Source organism: Rattus norvegicus, chromosome 8 (assembly GCF_036323735.1).
Source record: "Rattus norvegicus strain BN/NHsdMcwi chromosome 8, GRCr8, whole genome shotgun sequence".
Classification (NCBI taxonomy): Eukaryota; Metazoa; Chordata; class Mammalia; order Rodentia; family Muridae; genus Rattus; species Rattus norvegicus.
The window spans coordinates 116,531,144-116,549,517 of NC_086026.1; the positions used below are offsets into that span (position 1 = coordinate 116,531,144).

The following is an 18,374-nucleotide window of genomic DNA, read 5'->3' on the forward strand; positions in this document are numbered from 1 at the left end:
TATAATGGATCACGTTGATGGTTTTCCATATATTAAACCATCCCTGCATTCCTGAGATGAAGCCTACTTGATCATGGTGGATGATTGTTTTGATGTGCTCTTGGATTCGGTTTGCCAGAATTTTATTGACTATTTTTACGTCCATATTCATAAGGGAAGTAGGTCTGAAGTTCTCTTTCTTTGTTGGGTCTTTGTGTGGTTTAGGTATAAGAGTAATTGTGGCTTCATAGAAGTAATTCAGTAGTGCTCCATCTGCTTCAATTTTGTGGAATAGTTTGGAAAGTATTGGTATGAGGTTTTCTGTGAAGGTCTGATAGAATTCTGCACTAAACCCGTCTGGACCTGGGCTCTTTTTGGTTGGGAGATATTTAATGACTGCTTCTATTTCGTTAGGAGTTATGGGGTTGTTTAAATCGTTTATCTGTTCCTGATTTAACTTCGGTATCTGATATTTGTCTAGGAAATTGTCCATTTTCTGCACATTTTCAAGATTTGATGAATATAGACTTTTGTAGTATGATCTTATGATTTTTTGAATTTCCTCTGATTCTGTAGTTATGTCTCCCTTTTCATTTATGATTTTGTTAATTTGGACACACTCTCTGTGTCCTCTCGTTAGTCTGGCTAAGGGTTTATCTATCTTGTTGATTTTCGCAAAAAACCAACTTTTCGTTCTGTTGATTCTTTCTATGGTCCTTTTTGTTTCTACTTGGTTGATTTCAGCTCTGAGTTTGATTACTTCCTCCCTTCTATTCCTCCTGGGTATATTTGCTTCTTTTTGTTCTAGAACTTTTAGGTGTGCTGTCAAGCTGCTGATATATGCTCTCTCCTGTTTCTTTCTGCAGGCACTCAGAGCTATAAGTTTTCCTCTTAGCACAGCTTTCATTGTGTCCCATAAGTTTGGGTATGCTGTACCTTCATTTTCATTAAATTCTAAGAAGTCTTTAATTTCTTTCTTTATTTCTTCCGTGACCAGTTTATCGTTGAGTAGAGCATTGTTCAACTTCCATGTATATGTGGGCGTTCTTCCCTTATTGTTATTGAAGACCACCTTTAGGCCATGGTGGTCTGATAGCACTCATGGTACTATTTCTATCTTTCTGTATCTGTTGAGGCCAGTTTTCTGACCAATTATCTGGTCAATTTTGGAGAAAGTACCATGAGGAGCTGAGAAGAATGTATATCCTTTTGCTTTAGGATAGAATGTTCTATAAATATCAGTTAAGTCCATTTGGTTCATGACTTCTTTTAGTCTGTCTATGTCTCTGTTTAATTTCTGTTTCCATGACCTGTCCATTGATGAGAGTGGGGTGTTGAAATCTCCTACTATTAATGTGTGAGGTGCAATGTGTGTTTTGAGTTTTCGTAAGGTTTCTTTTATGTATGTAGGTTCCCTTGTACTTGGGGCAGAGATATTTAAGAATGAGAGTTCATCTTGGTGGATTTTTCCTTTGATGAATATGAAGTGTCCTTCCTTATCTTTTTAAATGACTTTTAGTTGAAAATTGATTTTATTCGATATTAGAATGGCTACTCCAGCTTGCATCTTCAGACCATTTGCTTGGAAAGTTGTTTTCCAGCCTTTCATTTTGAGGTAGTGTCTCTCTTTGTCTCTGAGGTGTGTTTCCTGTAGGCAGCAGAATGCACGGTCCTCATTGCGTATCCAGTTTGTTAATCTATGTCTTTTTATTGGGGAGTTGAGACCATTGATGTTGAGAGATATGAAGGAATAGTGATTTTTGCTTCCTGTTATATTCATATTTAGATGTGAGGTTATGTTTGTGTACTTTTCTTCTTTTTGTTTTGTTGCCAAGACGATTAGTTTCTTGCTTTTTCTAGGGTGTAGCTTGTCTCCTTATATTGGGCTTTACCATTTATTATCCTTTTTACTGCTGAATTTGTAGAAAGATATTGTGTAAATTTGGTTTTGTCATGGAATATCTTGGTTTCTCCATCTATGTTAATTGAGAGTTTTGCAGGATACAGTAACCTGGGCTGGCAGTTGTGTTCTCTTAGGGTCTGTATGACATCTGTCCAGGATCTTCTGGCTTTCATAATCTCTGGCGAGAAGTCTGGTGTGATTCTGATAGGTCTGACTTTATATGTTACTTGACTTTTTTCCCTTACTGCTTTTAATATTCTTTCTTTATTTTGTGCATTTGGTGTTTTGACTATTAAGTGATGGGAGGAGTTTCTTTTTTTTAAAATTTATTTAATACTTAATAATTCTTTGGTTTCCGGGCAAACATCCCCCTCCCCCCTCCCCTTCCTTATGGGTGTTCCCATCCCAACTCTCCCCTCATTGCCGCCCTCCCCGCAACAGTCTAGTTCACTGGGGGTTCAGTGTTAGCAGGACCCAGGGCTTCCCCTTCCACTGGTGCTCTTACTAGGATATTCATTGCTACCTATGAGGTCAGAGTCCAGGGTCAGTCCATGCATAGTCTTTAGGTAGTGGCTTAGTCCCTGGAAGCTCTAGTTGCTTGGCATTTTTGTACATATGGGGTCTCGAGCCCCTTCAAGCTCTTCTAGTTCTTTCTCTGATTCCTTCAACGGGGGTCCTATTCTCAGTTCAGTGGTTTGCTGCTGGCATTCACCTCTGTATTTGCTGTATTCTGGCTGTGTCTCTCAGGAGAGATCTACATCCGGCTCCTGTCGGTCTGCACTTATTTGCTTCATCCATCTTGTCTAATTGGGTGGCTGTATATGTATGGGCCACATGTTGGGCAGGTTCTGAATGGGAGTTCCTTCAGTCTCTGCTTTAATCTTTGCCTCTCTCTTCCCTGCCAAGGGTATTCTTGTTCCCCTTTTAGAGAAGGAGTGAAGCATTCACATTTTGATCATCCGTCTTGAGTTTCATGTGTTCTAGGCATCTAGGGTGATTCAAGCATTTGGGCTAATAGCCACTTATCAGTGAGTGCATACCATGTATGTCTTTCTGTGTTTGGGTTAGCTCACTCAGGATGATATTTTCCAGTTCCAACCATTTGCCTACGAATTTCATAAAGTCGTTGTTTTTGATAGCTGAGTAATATTCCATTGTGTAGATGTACCACATTTTCTGTATCCATTCCTCTGGTGAAGGGCATCTCGGTTCTTCTTTTCAGCTTCTGGCTAGTATAAATAAGGCTGTGATGAACATAGTGGAGCACGTGTCTTTTTTATATGTTGGGGCATCTTTTGGGTATATGCCCAAGAGAGGTATAGCTGGATCCTCAGGCAGTTCAATGTCCAATTTTCTGAGGAACCTCCAGACTGATTTCCAGAATGGTTGTACCAGTCTGCAATCCCACCAACAATGGAGGAGTGTTCCTCTTTCTCCGCATCCTCGCCAGCATCTGCTGTCACCTGATTTTTTGATCTTAGCCATTCTCACTGGTGTGAGGTGAAATCTCAGGGTTGTTTTGATTTGCATTTCCCTTATGACTAAAGATGTTGAACATTTCTTTAGGTGTTTCTCAGCCATTCGGCATTCCTCAGCTGTGAATTCTTTGTTTAGCTCTGAACCCCATTTTTTAATAAGGTTATTTGTCTCCCTGCGGTCTAACTTCTTGAGTTCTTTGTATATTTTGGATATAAGGCCTCTATCTGTTGTAGGATTGGTAAAGATCTTTTCCCATTCTGTTGGTTACCGTTTTGTCCTAACCACAGTGTCCTTTGCCTTACAGAAGCTTTGCAGTTTTATGAGATCCCATTTGTCGATTCTTGATCTTAGAGCGTAAGCCATTGGTGTTTTGTTTAGGAAATTTTTTCCAGTGCCAATGTGTTCCAGATGCTTCCCTAGTTTTTCTTCTATTAGTTTGAGTGTATCAGGTTTGATGTTGAGGTCCTTGATCCACTTGGACTTAAGCTTTGTACAGGGTGATAAGCATGGATCGATCTGCATTCTTCTACATGTTGCCCTCCAGTTGAACCAGCACCATTTGCTGAAAATGCTATCTTTTTTCCATTGGATGGTTTTGCTCCTTTGTCAAAAATCAAGTGACCATAGGTGTGTGGGTTCATTTCTGGGTCTTCAATTCTATTCCATTGGTCTATCTGTCTGTCTCTGTACCAATACCATGCAGTTTTTATCACTATTGCTCTGTAATACTGCTTGAGTTCAGGCATAGTGATTCCCCCTGAAGTCCTTTTATTGTTGAGGATAGTTTAAGCTATCCTGGGTTTTTTGTTATTCCAGATGAATTTTCAAATTGTTCTGTCTAACTCTTTGAAGAATTGGATTGGTATTTTGATGGGGATTGCATTGAATCTGTAGATTGCTTTTGGTAAAATGGCCATTTTTACTATTAATCCTGCCAATCCATGAGCATGGGAGATCTTTCCATCTTCCGAGGTCTTCTTCCGTTTCTTTCTTCAGTGTCTTGAAGTTCTTATTGTACAGATCTTTTACTTGCTTGGTTAAAGTCACACCGAGGTACTTTATATTATTTGGGTGTATTATGAAGGGTGTCGTTTCCCTAATTTCTTTCTCGGCTTGTTTCTCTTTTGTGTAGAGGAAGGCTACTGATTTATTTGAGTTAATTTTGTACCCAGCCACTTTGCTGAAGTTGTTTATCAGCTTTAGTAGTTCTCTGGTGGAACTTTTGGGATCACTTAAATAAACTATCATATCATCTGCAAATAGTGATATTTTGACTTCTTCTTTTCCGATCTGTATCCCCTTGATCTCCTTTTCTTGTCTAATTGCTCTGGCTAGAACTTCAAGAACTATATTGAATAAGTAGGGAGATAGTGGGCAGCCTTGTCTAGTCCCTGATTTTAGTGGGATTGCTTCAAGTTTCTCTCCATTTAGTTTAATGTTAGCAACTGTTTGCTGTATATGGCTTTTACTATGTTTAGGTATGGGCCTTGAATTCCTATTCTTTCCAGGACTTTTATCATGAAGGGGTGTTGAATTTTGTCAAATGCTTTCTCAGCATCTAATGAAATGATCATGTGGTTTTGTTCTTTCAGTTTTATATAATGGATCACGTTGATGGTTTTCCGTATATTAAACCATCCCTGCATGCGTGGGATGAAGCCTACTTGATCATGGTGGATGATTGTTTTGATGTGCTCTTGGATTCGGTTTGCCAGAATTTTATTGAGTATTTTTGCGTTCATATTCATAAGGTAAATTGGTCTGAAGTTCTCTTTCTTTGTTGGGTCTTTGTGTGGTTTAGGTATAAGAGTAATTGTGGCTTCATAGAAGGAATTTGGGAGTGATCCATCTGTTTCAATTTTGTGGAATAGTTTGGATAATATTGGTATGAGGTCTTCTATGAAGGTCTGATAGAATTCTGCACTAAATCCGTCTGGACCTGGACTCTTTTTGGTTGGGAGACCTTTAATGACTGCTTCTATTTCGTTAGGAGTTATGGGGTTGTTTAAATGGTTTATCTGTTCCTGATTTAACTTCGGTACCTGATATTTGTCTAGGAAATTGTCCATTTCCTGTAGATTTTCAAGTTTTGTTGAATATAGGTTTTTATAGTAAGATCTGATGATTTTTTGAATTTCCTCTGAATCTGTAGTTATGTCTCCCTTTTCATTTCTGATTTTGTTAATTTGGACACACTCTCTGGGTCCTCTCGTTAGTCTGGCTAAGGGTTTATCTATCTTGTTGGTTTTCTCAAAGAACCAACTTTTGGTTCTGTTGATTCTTTCTATGGTCCTTTTTGTTTCTACTTGGTTGATTTCAGCTCTGAGTTTGATTATTTCCTGCCTTCTACTCCTCCTGAGTGTATTTGCTTCTTTTTGCTCTAGACCTTTTAGGTGTGCTGTCAAGCTGCTGACATATGGTCTTTCCTGTTTCTTTCTGCAGGCACTCAGCGCTATGAGTTTTCCTCTTAGCACAGCTTTCATTGTGTCCCATAAGTTTGGGTATGTTGTACCTTCATTTTCATTAAATTCTAAAAAGTTTTTAATTTCTTTCTTTATTTCTTCCTTGACTAGGTTATCATTGAGTAGAGCATTGTTCAATTTCCACGTATATGTGGGCATTCTTCCCTTATTGTTATTGAAGACCAGTTTTAGGCCGTGGTGGTCTGATAGCACGCATGGGATTATTTCTATCTTTCTGTACCTGTTGAGGCCCGTTTTTTGAACAACTATATGGTCAATTTTGGAGAAAGTGCCATGAGGATCTGAGAAGAAGGTATATCCTTTTGCTTTAGGATAGAATGTTCTATAAATATCTGTTAAGTCCATTTGGCTCATGACTTCTCTTAGTCTGTCTACGTCTCTGTGTAATTTCTGTTTCCATGATCTGTCCATTGATGAGAGTGGGGTGTTGAAATCTCCCACTATTATTGTGTGAGGTGCAATGTGTGTTTTGAGCTTTAGTAAGGTTTCTTTTATGTATGTAGGTGCCCTTGTATTTGGGGCATAGATATTTAGGATTGAGAGTTCATCTTGGTGAATTTTTCCTTTGATAAATATGAAGTGTCCTTCCTTAACTTTTTTGATGACTTTTAGTTGGAAATTGATTTTATTTGATATTAGAATGGCTACTCCAGCTTGCTTCTTATGACCATTTGCTTGGAAAGTTGTTTTCCAGCCTTTCACTCTGAGGTAGTGTCTGTCTTTGTCTTTGAGGTGTGTTTCCTGTAGGCAGCAGAATGCAGGGTCCTCGTTGCGTATCCAGTTTGTTAACCTATGTCTTTTTATTGGGGAGTTGAGGCCATTGATGTTGAGAGATATTAAGGAATAGTGATTATTGCTTCCTGTTATATTCATATTTAGATGTGAGGTTATGTTTGTGTGCTTTTCTTCTCTTTGTTTTGTTGCCAAGACGATTAGTTTCTTGCTTCTTCTAGGGTATAGCTTGCCTCCTTATGTTGGGCTTTACCCTTTATTATCCTTTGTAGTGCTGGATTTGTAGAAAGATATTGTGTAAATTTGGTTTTGTCATGGAATATCTTGGTTTCTCCATCTATGTTAATTGAGAGTTTTGCAGGATACAGTAACCTGGGCTGGCAGTTGTGTTCTCTTAGGGTCTGTATGACATCTGTCCAGGATCTTCTAGCCTTCACAGTTTCTGGCGAAAAGTCTGGTGTGATTCTGATAGGTCTGCCTTTATATGTTACTTGACCTTTTTCCCTTACTGCTTTTAATATTCTTTCTTTATTTTGTGCGTTTGGTGTTTTGACTATTATGTGACGGGAGGTGTTTCTTTTCTGGTCCAATCTATTTGGAGTTCTGTAGGCTTCTTGTATGCCTATGGGTATCTCTTTTTTTAGGTTAGGGAAGTTTTCTTCTATGATTTTGTTGAAGATATTTACTGGTCCTTTGAGCTGGGAGTCTCCACTCTCTTCTATACCTATTATCCTTAGGTTTGATCTTCTCATTGAGTCCTGGATTTCCTGTATGTTTTAGACCAGTAGCTTTTTCTGCTTTACATTATCTTTAACAGTTGAGTCAATGATTCCTAGGGAATCTTCTGCTCCCGAGATTCTCTCTTCCATCTCTTGTATTCTGTTGGTGAGGTTTCTATCCACAGCTCCTTGTCTCTTCTTTTGATTTCCTATATCCAGGGTTGTTTCCATGTGTTCTTTCTTGATTGCTCCTATTTCCATTTTTAATTCCTTCAACTGTTTGATCTTGTTTTCCTGGAATTCTTTCAGGCATTTTTGCGATTCCTCTCTGTAGGCTTCTACTTGTTCTCTAAGGGAGTTCTTCACGTCTTTCTTGAAGTCCTCCAGCATCATGATCAAATATGATTTTAAAACTAGATCTTGCTTTTCTGGTGTGTTTGGATATTCCATGTTTATTTTGGTGGGAGAATTGGGCTCCGATGATGCCATGTAGTCTTGGTTTCTGTTGCTTGGGTTCCTGCGCTTGCCTCCCGCCATCAGATTCTCTCTAGTGTTACTTTGTTCTGCTATTTCTGACAGTTGCTAGACTGTCCTATAAGCCTGTGTGTCAGGAGTGCTGCATACCTGTTTTCCTGTTTTCTTTCAGCCAGTTATGGGGTCAGAGTGTTCTGCTTTCGGGCGTGTAGTTTTTCCTGTCTACAGGTCTTCAGCTGTTCCTGTGGGCCTGTGTCTTGAGTTCACCAGGCAGGTCACTTGCAGGGGAAAAGTTGGTCCTACCTGAGGTTCCGAGGCTCAAGTGTGCTCGTGGGGTACTGCCTAATCCTCTCCTCGGCGGCAACAACCGAGAAGATCTGTGCCGCTCTTTCCGGGAGCCTCCGTGCACCAGGGTTCCAGATGGCGTTTGGTGTTTTCCTCTGGCGTCTGGATGTGCGCAGAGTGCAGTCTCTTCTGGTTTCCCAGGCGTGTCCGCCTCTCTGAAGGTTTAGCTCTCCCTCCCACGGGATTTGGGTGCAGAGAACTGTTTATCAGGTCTGTTTCCTTCAGGTTCCGGCGGTGTCTCAGCCGCAGGGCTCCTGCCGCTCCTGGGCCCTCCCCTACGGGAACCCAGAGGCCTTATACAGTTTCCTCTTGGGCCAGGGATGTGGGCAGGGGTGGGCAGTGTTGGTAGTCTCCTCCGCTCTGCAGCCTCAGGAGTGCCCACCTGACCAGGCGGTGAGGTCTCTCTCCCACGGGGTTTGGGAGCAGAGAGGGAGGAGTTTCTTTTCTGGTCCAATCTATTTGGAGTTCTGCAGGCTTCTTGTATGCTTATGGGAATCTCTTTCTTTAGCTTAGGGAAGTTTTCTTCTATGATTTTGTTGAAGATATTTACTGGTCTTTTGAGCTGTGAGTCTTCACTCTCTTCTATACCTATTATCCTTAGGTTTGATCTTCTCATTGAGTCCTGGATTTCCTGTATGTTTTGGACCAGTAGCTTTTTTCGTTTTACACTATCTTTGACAGTTGAGTCGATGATTCCTATGGAATCTTCTGCTCCTGCGATTCTCTCTTCTATCTCTTGTATTCTGTTGGTGATGCTTGTAGCTACGGCTCCTTGTCTCTTCCATTGGTTTTCTATATCCAGGGTTGTTTCCCTGTGTTCTTTCTTGATTGTTTCTATTTCCATTTTTAATTCCTTCAACTGTTTGATTGTGTTTTCCTGGAATTCTTTCAGGGATTTTTGTGATTCCTCTCTATAGGCTTCTACTTGCTTATTCATGTTTTCCTGCATTTCTCTAAGGGAGTTCTTAATGTCTTTCTTGAAGTCCTCCAGCATCATGATCAAATATGATTTTAAATCTAGATCTTGTTTTTCTGGTGTGTTTGGATATTCAGTGTTTGCTTTGGTGGGAGAATTGGGCTCTGATGATGCCATGTAGTCTTGGTTTCTGTTGCTTGGTTTCCCGCGCTTGCCTCTTGCCATCAGATTATCTCTGGTGTTACTTTGTTCTGCTATTTCTGACAGTGGCTAGACTGTCCTATAAGCCTGTGTGTCAGGAGTGCTGTAGACCTGTTTTCCTGTTTTCTTTCAGCCAGTTATGGGAACAGAGTGTTCTGCTTTCGGGCGTGTAGTTTTTCCTGTCTACAGGTCTTCAGCTGTTCCTGTGGGCCTATGTCCTGAATTCACCAGGCAGGTCACTTGGAGCAGAAGAGTTGGTCTTACCTGTGGTCCTGAGGCTCATGTTTGCTCATGAGGTGTTGCTTATGAGCTCTCTGTGAGGGCAGCAACCAGGAGGACCTGCGCCCCCCTTTCCGGGAGCCCCCATGCACCAGGGTCCCAGATGGCTTTTGGTGTTTTCCTCTGGAGTCAGAAATGTGGGCAGAGTGTAGTCTCTTCTGGCTCCCAGGCGTGTCTGTCTCTCTGAAGTTTTAGCTCTCCCTTCCACAGGATTTGGATGCAGAGAACTGTTGATCCGGTCCCTTCAGGTTCTGGTGGTGTCTCGAGCGCAGGGGACCTGCAGCTCCAGTGCCCCTATCTACCGGTTCCCAGAGGCCGTATACAGTTTCCTCTTGGGCCAGGGATGTGAGCAGGGGTGGGCAGTATTGGTGGTCTCTTCTCCTCTGCAGTCTTAGGAGTCTTTATTTACATTTCAAATGTTATTTCCTTTCCTGGTTTCCTGTACATAAGCACCCATCCACTCCCCCTCCCCCTCCCCCATATGGGTATTCCCATCCATCCTCCTACCGCCCCCACCCCCAAGTGGGAAAGCATGAGAAGAGACAAAAGCATTGTATAGTAAAAGGAGATCCCACGGGAAAGAGCCTTCAAAATTATGGAAGAAGGGGGATCTCTGAGTCTTCTCAGTTTCCTGAGTGAGTGGAGAATCTTCATTTATTTTTGGTCTACCCTGTATGACTTCTGACATGGAGTCAGGCACTAGGTAAAATCATAGTTTAAGAATATCTTGTCCTTAGTAGTAGAAAGAAGGCTGGGTTTCCTCTAACAGTCACAGAAAGTGCCTGTCAGTTCTTCATTCGTACGAATAGGCTACAGAAGGTATACAGCTTGATTTCTCCTGGGCTGCCATGTCTAATCTCTTAAGGTACCATATTTTAAAGGGGCAGGTCTATGCTCTAACAGGAAGCTATGCAGGTCCATGATCTCACAGGATGCTATATACATTTACATGAGAAGACATTACAGAGGTAAAAGGGGTCCAACTAGTAACAGTTTTGTGTCCTTAAACACATTATTTAATCCCCTGTGCCTTACTCTCTTCACCTGACATATGGAGGAAATAACAGTACATCTCAAAGTCATTGTTGAAAACTAAGAAGATGACACATGAAGCATATAGTGTTTACTATCCAGAGTGCCACCCAAGTATCAGAGTTCTGAGAACTACTTCACAGAACCACTGTCAAGAATTATTTTTGGTTGCAAAAATTATGCTAATTTCATAAAATGACAATATCTTATTTACCCAATGGTCTTAGCTAATTTGTTTAGCATGAAGTATCTTTTTGTTTTATTTGGTATGCTATATTAGCTTCTCATATTTCTCATGCAAGTAAGACAATTTCAGTAGTTCTAGCATCAGTTCTTAGAAGGAAAAGTACAGAAATTATAAAATAAAGTATATTTTACATTCCAAGCAGAAAGCTGGTACATAGCCCACATTGTATTTATTGGTGACTGAATGACAGGTATTCTAATATGAGGAAAAAAGAAAGAATACTTATCTTTAACTATCTATCTATTTATCTATCTCTCTCTCTATTTTTAGAAGTTATACCTAGAATAAGGTTAGAAAAATAATTTAATAAAGGTATTTAAATCTGAAGCAGAGAAGCAAAAACATCTCTGTTTTTAGATCTCACATATGTTCACTGATTACTCTCCTAGTGGTTATGATCATGAGAGAGAGTGTGGGGGAGTCACTGAAGAGCTCACGACAACATTGTTAAAAAGACAGAACCAGGGTAAGACAGCTGGAAAGGGGAGCAGATAGTAGAACACATGGTTAAATGTGAATAGAGAAGGATAAGGGTTGGTAAGGTTTAAGGAGAGGTTAATTAAAAGTAAGAATATAAGGAATTACGTGGAAACCAAGTATTCTATAAGCTAAATAAAATATATATTTTAAAAATAAATTTTAATGGAGGAAATCTGCATGAGTGGAGGTCAATCTCAGAAGCCACAGGCATTCAAATATCCCAGTGCTAGGTATAACTTTACCTCCCTGTGAGTTGTGGTCAGGGAGGTCCAGAGACCCAAAACAAGGTAGGCTGTGGCCCTGCTCTTTAGTTGGTAAGACCTTCCTGTTGAAGACACCAAACATCTCGGTTGCAGGACATGAGAAATAATGCTGGAACTAAACTAGAAACCCCCTCCCTGCTGCCTGACACACACAGTCACAGAATTTTCTGGGCTGGTTTCAGGGGTAGAAAACCCATCAACTCTTTCACCCAGTAGTGGACCTTAAGTGCTACAATGCTAACCTGCCAAACAAGACCATCAGGCAATAGTGTTGAGGTTAACAGTTGGTTACTCCCTAATTGGATTTGAGGCCCACTCTACAAGAAGAAATTCAAGGCTTGATACTATAAACCTGATTTAAAGCCACACACATGGGTGGGAAGGTCTCATTACTGTTGTGTCAAATGGACGTGGTATAAAGTTGCCTTATAAGTATTTATGTTTATGTTTATGCCTTGGTCATATAAATTTCTTTTTGTAGTGAATGGCACTAAATGCAGACACGTGGCTACAAAGGTGCTGAGAACAGGTGCCTGTTGAGTGCTCAACCCTAAACAGGACATCTACAACACCCTCTTTAAGGATCAAAAACCATAAAATAAGAGAAGGTTAAAAAAAAAAGAAGAAGAAGAGCCAGACGATAGCAAGACAGGCTATAAAATGTTATCTTCTGGGCATGCCATGGGCCACTGAAATAGTAAACTAACATTACAGGCTGTTGTCTGCACTGGGCATGCACAAAACTGGGGATGTCAACAGTCAGTCAAAGGGTCATGGGCCCTGCTCCTCTTGCGAAACTACTAGGTATTGATGGATGACAAAGAAAAGGAATGTGCCAAGTGGGTGCTTGGAATTGAGCCTTAGTCCTCTAGAAGAGCAGCCAGTGCACTTAAGCATTGAGCCATCTCTTCAGCTTCCTACTGTTCATTCTTAAAAAGAAAATTCTCATACATGCTATAATGTGGACGAACATAGATGACAAAGTAACACAAGCTACTCACAGAAGGACAAATACTTTGACTCTTATATGAGGTACTTAATAGCAGTCAACATTCAAGGGCAAAAAGTACAATGTTTTCCAGAAGCTGAGGAGACTAAGAAGTTAAATGTTGAATGTTACAGAGTTTTAGAGATTTTTGGCTTGTGGGATAAAAATAATTTTGGAGATGGATGGAATTCTGGTGAAGACTGTATAACAATATCCACAGTAAGTCTTAACTACATGGAATCATAAACTTGAAAATGGTTAAGGTAGTAAATTTTATGATATTAAATATATACATATATTATAAAATGTGTACATAATTATGATATTACCATAATTACAAAAGTAAAATTTAAAAATTCAGGTAAATGAGTGCTGGCTGTAACTGAACTTTTTAAATTTCTGAATTTCTACTCAAATACAAGTTGCAATAATGATATAAAATACAACTTACTTGTAGGCCAGGGCTCCAGCAAAGTGCTTCTGGATATATGTGTCCATTACAGGTCGGAAGTGGAAATATTTTATGTCTCGAAGCAGGTTGATGATGAAAACCTGAGACAGATAAAAAGAAGGCCACCATAGTTCAATAGAGGCCTCAGAAAGATACCTAGGAGAGAACAGATTCGTGTTCTTCAAAGAACAAACTGCTAGTGTTCCCTATGTGAAGCAATCATATGCTTTCCATTGTCTGTATGTACATCTTGTTTTTTTCCTTCCCTTAACTTTCCACTGCAGAGCTGTGCCCGATGTTACCAAGCCTCTCCATTCGCAGCAATGACTGGTACAACATGGATCAGGGACACATAACACAATACCTGTGTAAGTGGCGTAAACACGCAGGTGTCCTTCAAAACTTGGAAAAGGGAGTAATTTAATGAACAGGGAAGCAAGAAAGAATAAAAGTCAGAGGAGCAAATACTATTTGTCCATTCAAGTTTTAGCTTTAATTCCCTATCCCTTAGATTGGAAAACAGAGTCCTCTTGAATGCACATATTAAACAAAGTGTGCCAAACACTAATATCACTATCAATTTTCACTAAAGCAACCTTAGGAGTTAAAAGCAAACTCAACTGAACTTGGGACCTTTTTAGTAGTATGTGCTCTTAACTGCTGAACCATCTAGCCCTCAATTCCAATTCTTCAAAGCTGATCTTGGAAGCATCGGACATTTAGGTTGGCTGGTCAGTCTTTTTCCAGTGATAATTCTCCATACCTCTTCTATTGAAAACAAATCTGCTAACTCAGTCTAAAAGTTGCATGCTTTAGATTTTCTTTTGAAACACTTGATGGGAACGATTAATAAGGAGCCCATGCCCAATATGGTCTGAATGAGCAGGAATTGGAGGGTAAATAGCCCAGAGACCTAGGGTAGAACCAAATAGGATTGGCCAAACAAAACCACCAGTTGACCAACCCACACAAGTGAAATGGTGTTCTGTTATAGATCGGTGTCTACTCCAGTCAACATCAGAGAGGCTCATTCTGGCAAGTGATGGGAATGGATGCAGAGAAGCACAGGCCAACGTTGTAGAGAGAGGAAAAGGGAGAGGGAGATGGGTAGGGGAAGAGAGAGAGTGGGAGAGAGGAGGAGAGAGAGGGGGGAAAGGGAGAGAGAAAGGGAGGAAGCACCAGAGCGTGCATGGTCCATCATGTCCCTCCCCTGGGAGCTTGGGGAACCCACTGAAGCGAGGGAGGAAGAATTGTGAGAATAAGAGGGGTTGAGAACAATGGGAGAGCACTACAACTGATATAAACTAAGAAGGGTTCACTGGGGTGGCAGGGGATGGGGGGTGGTGGCTCACAGAGACTGAAGTGGCAATTGTGGAGCTGGTATGGACCTCCATTAGGTTCTCTCTCTATATGTTATGGTTGTAGGCTTGGTGTTTTTTTTGGGGGGGGGGATTCCTGACAGGAGTGAAGGCTGTCTCTGACTCTCTTCTTGCCTGCTCTTGGGACCATATTTTTGTTCAGCCTTGATGAGAGTTTCTGCCTGGTCTTACTGTATCCTGTGCCATGTTTGGTCGATGTCCCTGGAAGCCTGGCTCTTTTCTAGCATGAGCCAGAGGATGAAGAAGTAGATCGGGGGGGAAAGGAGAGGTGGGGAGAACTGGAGGACTGCAGGAAGGTGAGGCTGTGGTTGGGATGTTATTGTATGAGAGAAAAAAATAAAAATAAATCAAAATTCAGGAAATGACTTACCAGAGACTGAAATACCAAAAGGCCGTATTTCTCTGTATTATCATCCAAAATCACAAAGAGTGTATCTAAGATATCCTGCAGAAACTGTAACAACACAAGAAACAAAGGGTTCATGTCTCAGGATGCACGGTCAAATTTTCATACAACAATGACTTTAGCTCCCAATAAACAAAAAAAAATCTCCAAGAATCTTAAAAACATGACAGAACATCTAGTACCTGACTCTGCCTAGATAAGGGATAATTAGGTGGATGCTAGGGGCTTTATACAGATTAAGGGTCTTGCAGAAGATTTAAAGTCACTCTTCTCATTGGGTGAATACTAAACTTCTTTATTTTTCCTTTATTTTTATTTTTTATTTTTTGCTAAACTTCTAAAGAAAAAACAATTATAAAAAAACCCAGATAGAATACCTGTTTTGGAATAAAATTAGTGGTTCTGATACCATATTCATCTTGATAATCACTTTTCTGGGACTGGAAGAGTTGAGCTGTCTCTCACTCTTTACTGCAGCCTAGTTATGTGGAGGATTTCTGGATGAGATTATAGCACATTAGGCTTCATCTACACAAAGCTATGTTTTGGTTTAGAAATTAGAATCTCAGGAGAAAGAAAAATGCAGCCAACGAGGGCTCTCATAGGTAAAAACCTGCCAGTGTCATTCGTTGCTATTTTTTGTTCTGTTTTAAGTATCTACCTCCCCCTTAAGACTGCAAAACTAAGGAATACAATAGTAAATAACGAAGGGTGCTTGGAGTACCTGGAAAATGAAGACTCTATCATCTTGTCAATCAAATCGCATTAATGATACATTTACAATTTATTTCAAAACAATAGGAGGGAAATTAGGGTTGTTCTATTGCTATTTATGGTAAATCCAAAGCTGTTTCACTTTCTCCAGTAGAGCTTGGTCTACTGTGTAGTATTTTATTGCTGGCCTTGTGCTACTAGAAGTGCTTGGTACAATCTTTAGCTAAAGCCAACTGGGCAAACATGCTACTCTGAGCAGTCTTGAGAATACAACCAGGAAGGACAGTGTCTCATTAGATGATATATATCACAAAGATACACAGAGAATGCAGCATGCTAGAGGCTAAGAAAGTTCCCTAGAATAGACTCCAGGTAAGCAATAAGACAAAACTAATAGCTACAAATGGATTGGCAGTATTTGTAGTGTTTATAATCAAAAGCCCATGTCTCTGTGTTGAAGGCTATAAAGTAAGGAAAACAACAAAGACCTAGAGAGAAGTAAAGAAATTCAGACAGCACAACCTAACCTGGGATTGACTTTGAGCTGATTCTTTTTTTTTTTTTTTGGAGCTGGGAACCGAACCCAGGGCCTTGCGCTTGCTAGGCAAGCGCTCTACCACTGAGCTAAATCCCCAACCCCGAGCAGATTCTTTTTATGGCTATCCTTTAGTATCTTTTTCTATGGAAAGTAAAACAAGTCATGAAATAAGGTTTATAATTTAAATTATGATGTAATTATATGTGTTTATAATTATAAATAATTAAAATTATTTTATATATGACTATATTACATATAATATTCTAAGGCATTACAGGCTACTATGACCATAGCAGAAACTACATCCATCTCTCTCTCTCTCTCTCTCTCTCTCTCTCTCTCTCTCTCTCTCTCTCTCTCTCTCTCACCCCCCATACTGCATACCCTGAATGTGAACCCTAGAACTAAGCTCACAACCATGGACAATTGTGGGTTACTGTTACTGATAACTCTCTCTGTTTAAAATGAAAAAGGGCCCCTTTGATACTGTATATAATTATTTTATAATTATAAATATATATATCATATAATTCTTAAGAGGTAATAAACTCACGGTCCCTAGTTGAGGGATGGGGCTACCCACCCACCTCAAAAATATTAATCCAGAATTCCTCCTGTCAAAAGAAAATACAGGGGCAAAGAGTGGAGCAGAGACTGAAGGAAAGGCCATCCAGACATGCCCCACCTAGGGGTCTACCCCATATGCAGACACTAAACCCACACACTATTACTGATGCCAAGAAGCACTTGCTGACTGGAGCCTGGTATAGCTGTCCTCTGAAAGGCTGTGACAGAGCCTGACCAATACAGATGCAGATATGCAGCCAAATATCAACTGAGCTCAGGGACCCCAATAAAATGTTATGACAAAAACTGAAGGAGCTGAAGGGGTTTGCAATCCCATAGGAAGAAAAAAGTATCAACCAACCAGATACCCCAGAGCTCCCCGGGACTAAACACCAACCAGAGAGTACTTGTGGGGCCCGTGGCTCCAGCTGGATGTGTAGGAAGGCTCCAGATTGCCTCATCTGGCATCATTGGGAGGGGAAGCCCTTGGTCCTATGGAGGCTCCATGACTCAGGGTAGGGGATGCTAGGGCACTTAGGGAGGAGCGGATGGGCAGGTAGGGGAGGACCCTCACAGAGGCAGGGGGAAGGAGTAGGGGATAGGGGGTTTGTGGTGGGAAAACCGAGAAGGGGGAGAGCATTTGAAATGTAAATAAATAAAATAAGGAATAAAATAACCTCTGAAATTATTCCTATTCATCTTTTATGTATTTGGAGACATGGTCTTAAAGGCTTCTGGCAGAATTAGAGGGAAGGCCTTCTGCCCACATTCTGCCTTGGAGAGTGTGCTTAGATTAGGTAACAGACAAACCTTAACGATTTCTTCCCCACTGACATGCCGCAACCGCCCTAGGATGTCCATGATCCGGTCTGGGAAGGCCTTCCATTTCAGCAGAGCAAGGAGGTCCACTAGAAAACAAGCCCCAAAGGAGTTAACTCTACAAAGTTCAGCAAGGCCCAGAAGCTTTTAAACAGGCGGGATCTAGGAGACAAAACTAGTGACAGAATCTGATAAGGTTCTTTAAATGCTGAAAAAAAAAAAGAAGAAAAATACATCCGTGCACTCTGGATGGGAACCCAAAACTATACAGTCATGGACAACTCTGTGGGCTATTACTGTGAGCAACTCCCTGTTTTGTCTTGAAGAAGCAGCTTGTATCCTAACACATGCAAGCAATGTGGAAGCAGCAACTGGAAACAATGGAACGTACCTTGTAGGTGCCATTACCTACCATTTTGCGTGAGTTTGGTAGAAGAAAGTTGTGTAGAAATGAAGAAAGACTCTTTGGTGCTACGCTGGAAGATGAGGCTGGAGGGAATATTAGGGCAGCCATTGTAGTCTTCTTTGCAGCAGGGCAAGCCCAGGTACAGGGCATGGTTGTTAAATGTGCTATTTTCATCACACTGTGGGTAAACACAGAGAGCAGAGAGTATTTCCTATGCCACACAATATGCAGAACCAAGGGGACTTCTGAATTAATGCTCGTTACTATCTTCCTAAGGTTGGACCTTGGTTTCTCTGAGTACTTTCTGCTCATAAATCTCCCAGAACACAAAAGGATATGTGGCCTCTATCTGATACTTAAGCAGTATTAGTTAGCAGCTATGCCGTGGCAACTGCGATCACCGTGAACTGAGACAGCAGGACTTGAAACATTATTAAAGTGATAACGGCATAGAGGAGGTAGTAATGACTTCTTGGGCCTGTTGGCATTAGTTGTGGGAGAAGGACCAATGTATTAGACAAGGAAAGCCTGACCACAGCTGTCTTATTGTCCCCCACCAGTGGGCCATGTTGAA

General features: G+C 40.8%; 1 protein-coding gene across 15 annotated transcripts in view; it reads right to left on the reverse strand.

The window, feature by feature from the left end:
* Dock3 (dedicator of cyto-kinesis 3) overlaps nt 1–18,374 on the reverse strand; it is a 351,061-nt gene that overhangs the window by 99,986 nt on the left and 232,701 nt on the right. For all 15 annotated transcript variants that reach the window (XM_006243867.5, XM_006243865.5, XM_039081583.2 and 12 more), the window contains 4 exons: nt 17,807–17,978; nt 17,386–17,483; nt 14,721–14,804; nt 12,972–13,072 (listed from right to left, as the gene is read on the reverse strand). In XM_006243867.5, the coding sequence (XP_006243929.1) occupies nt 12,972–13,072; nt 14,721–14,804; nt 17,386–17,483; nt 17,807–17,978 (455 nt within the window). The remainder of the gene's footprint in view (nt 1–12,971; nt 13,073–14,720; nt 14,805–17,385; nt 17,484–17,806; nt 17,979–18,374) is intronic.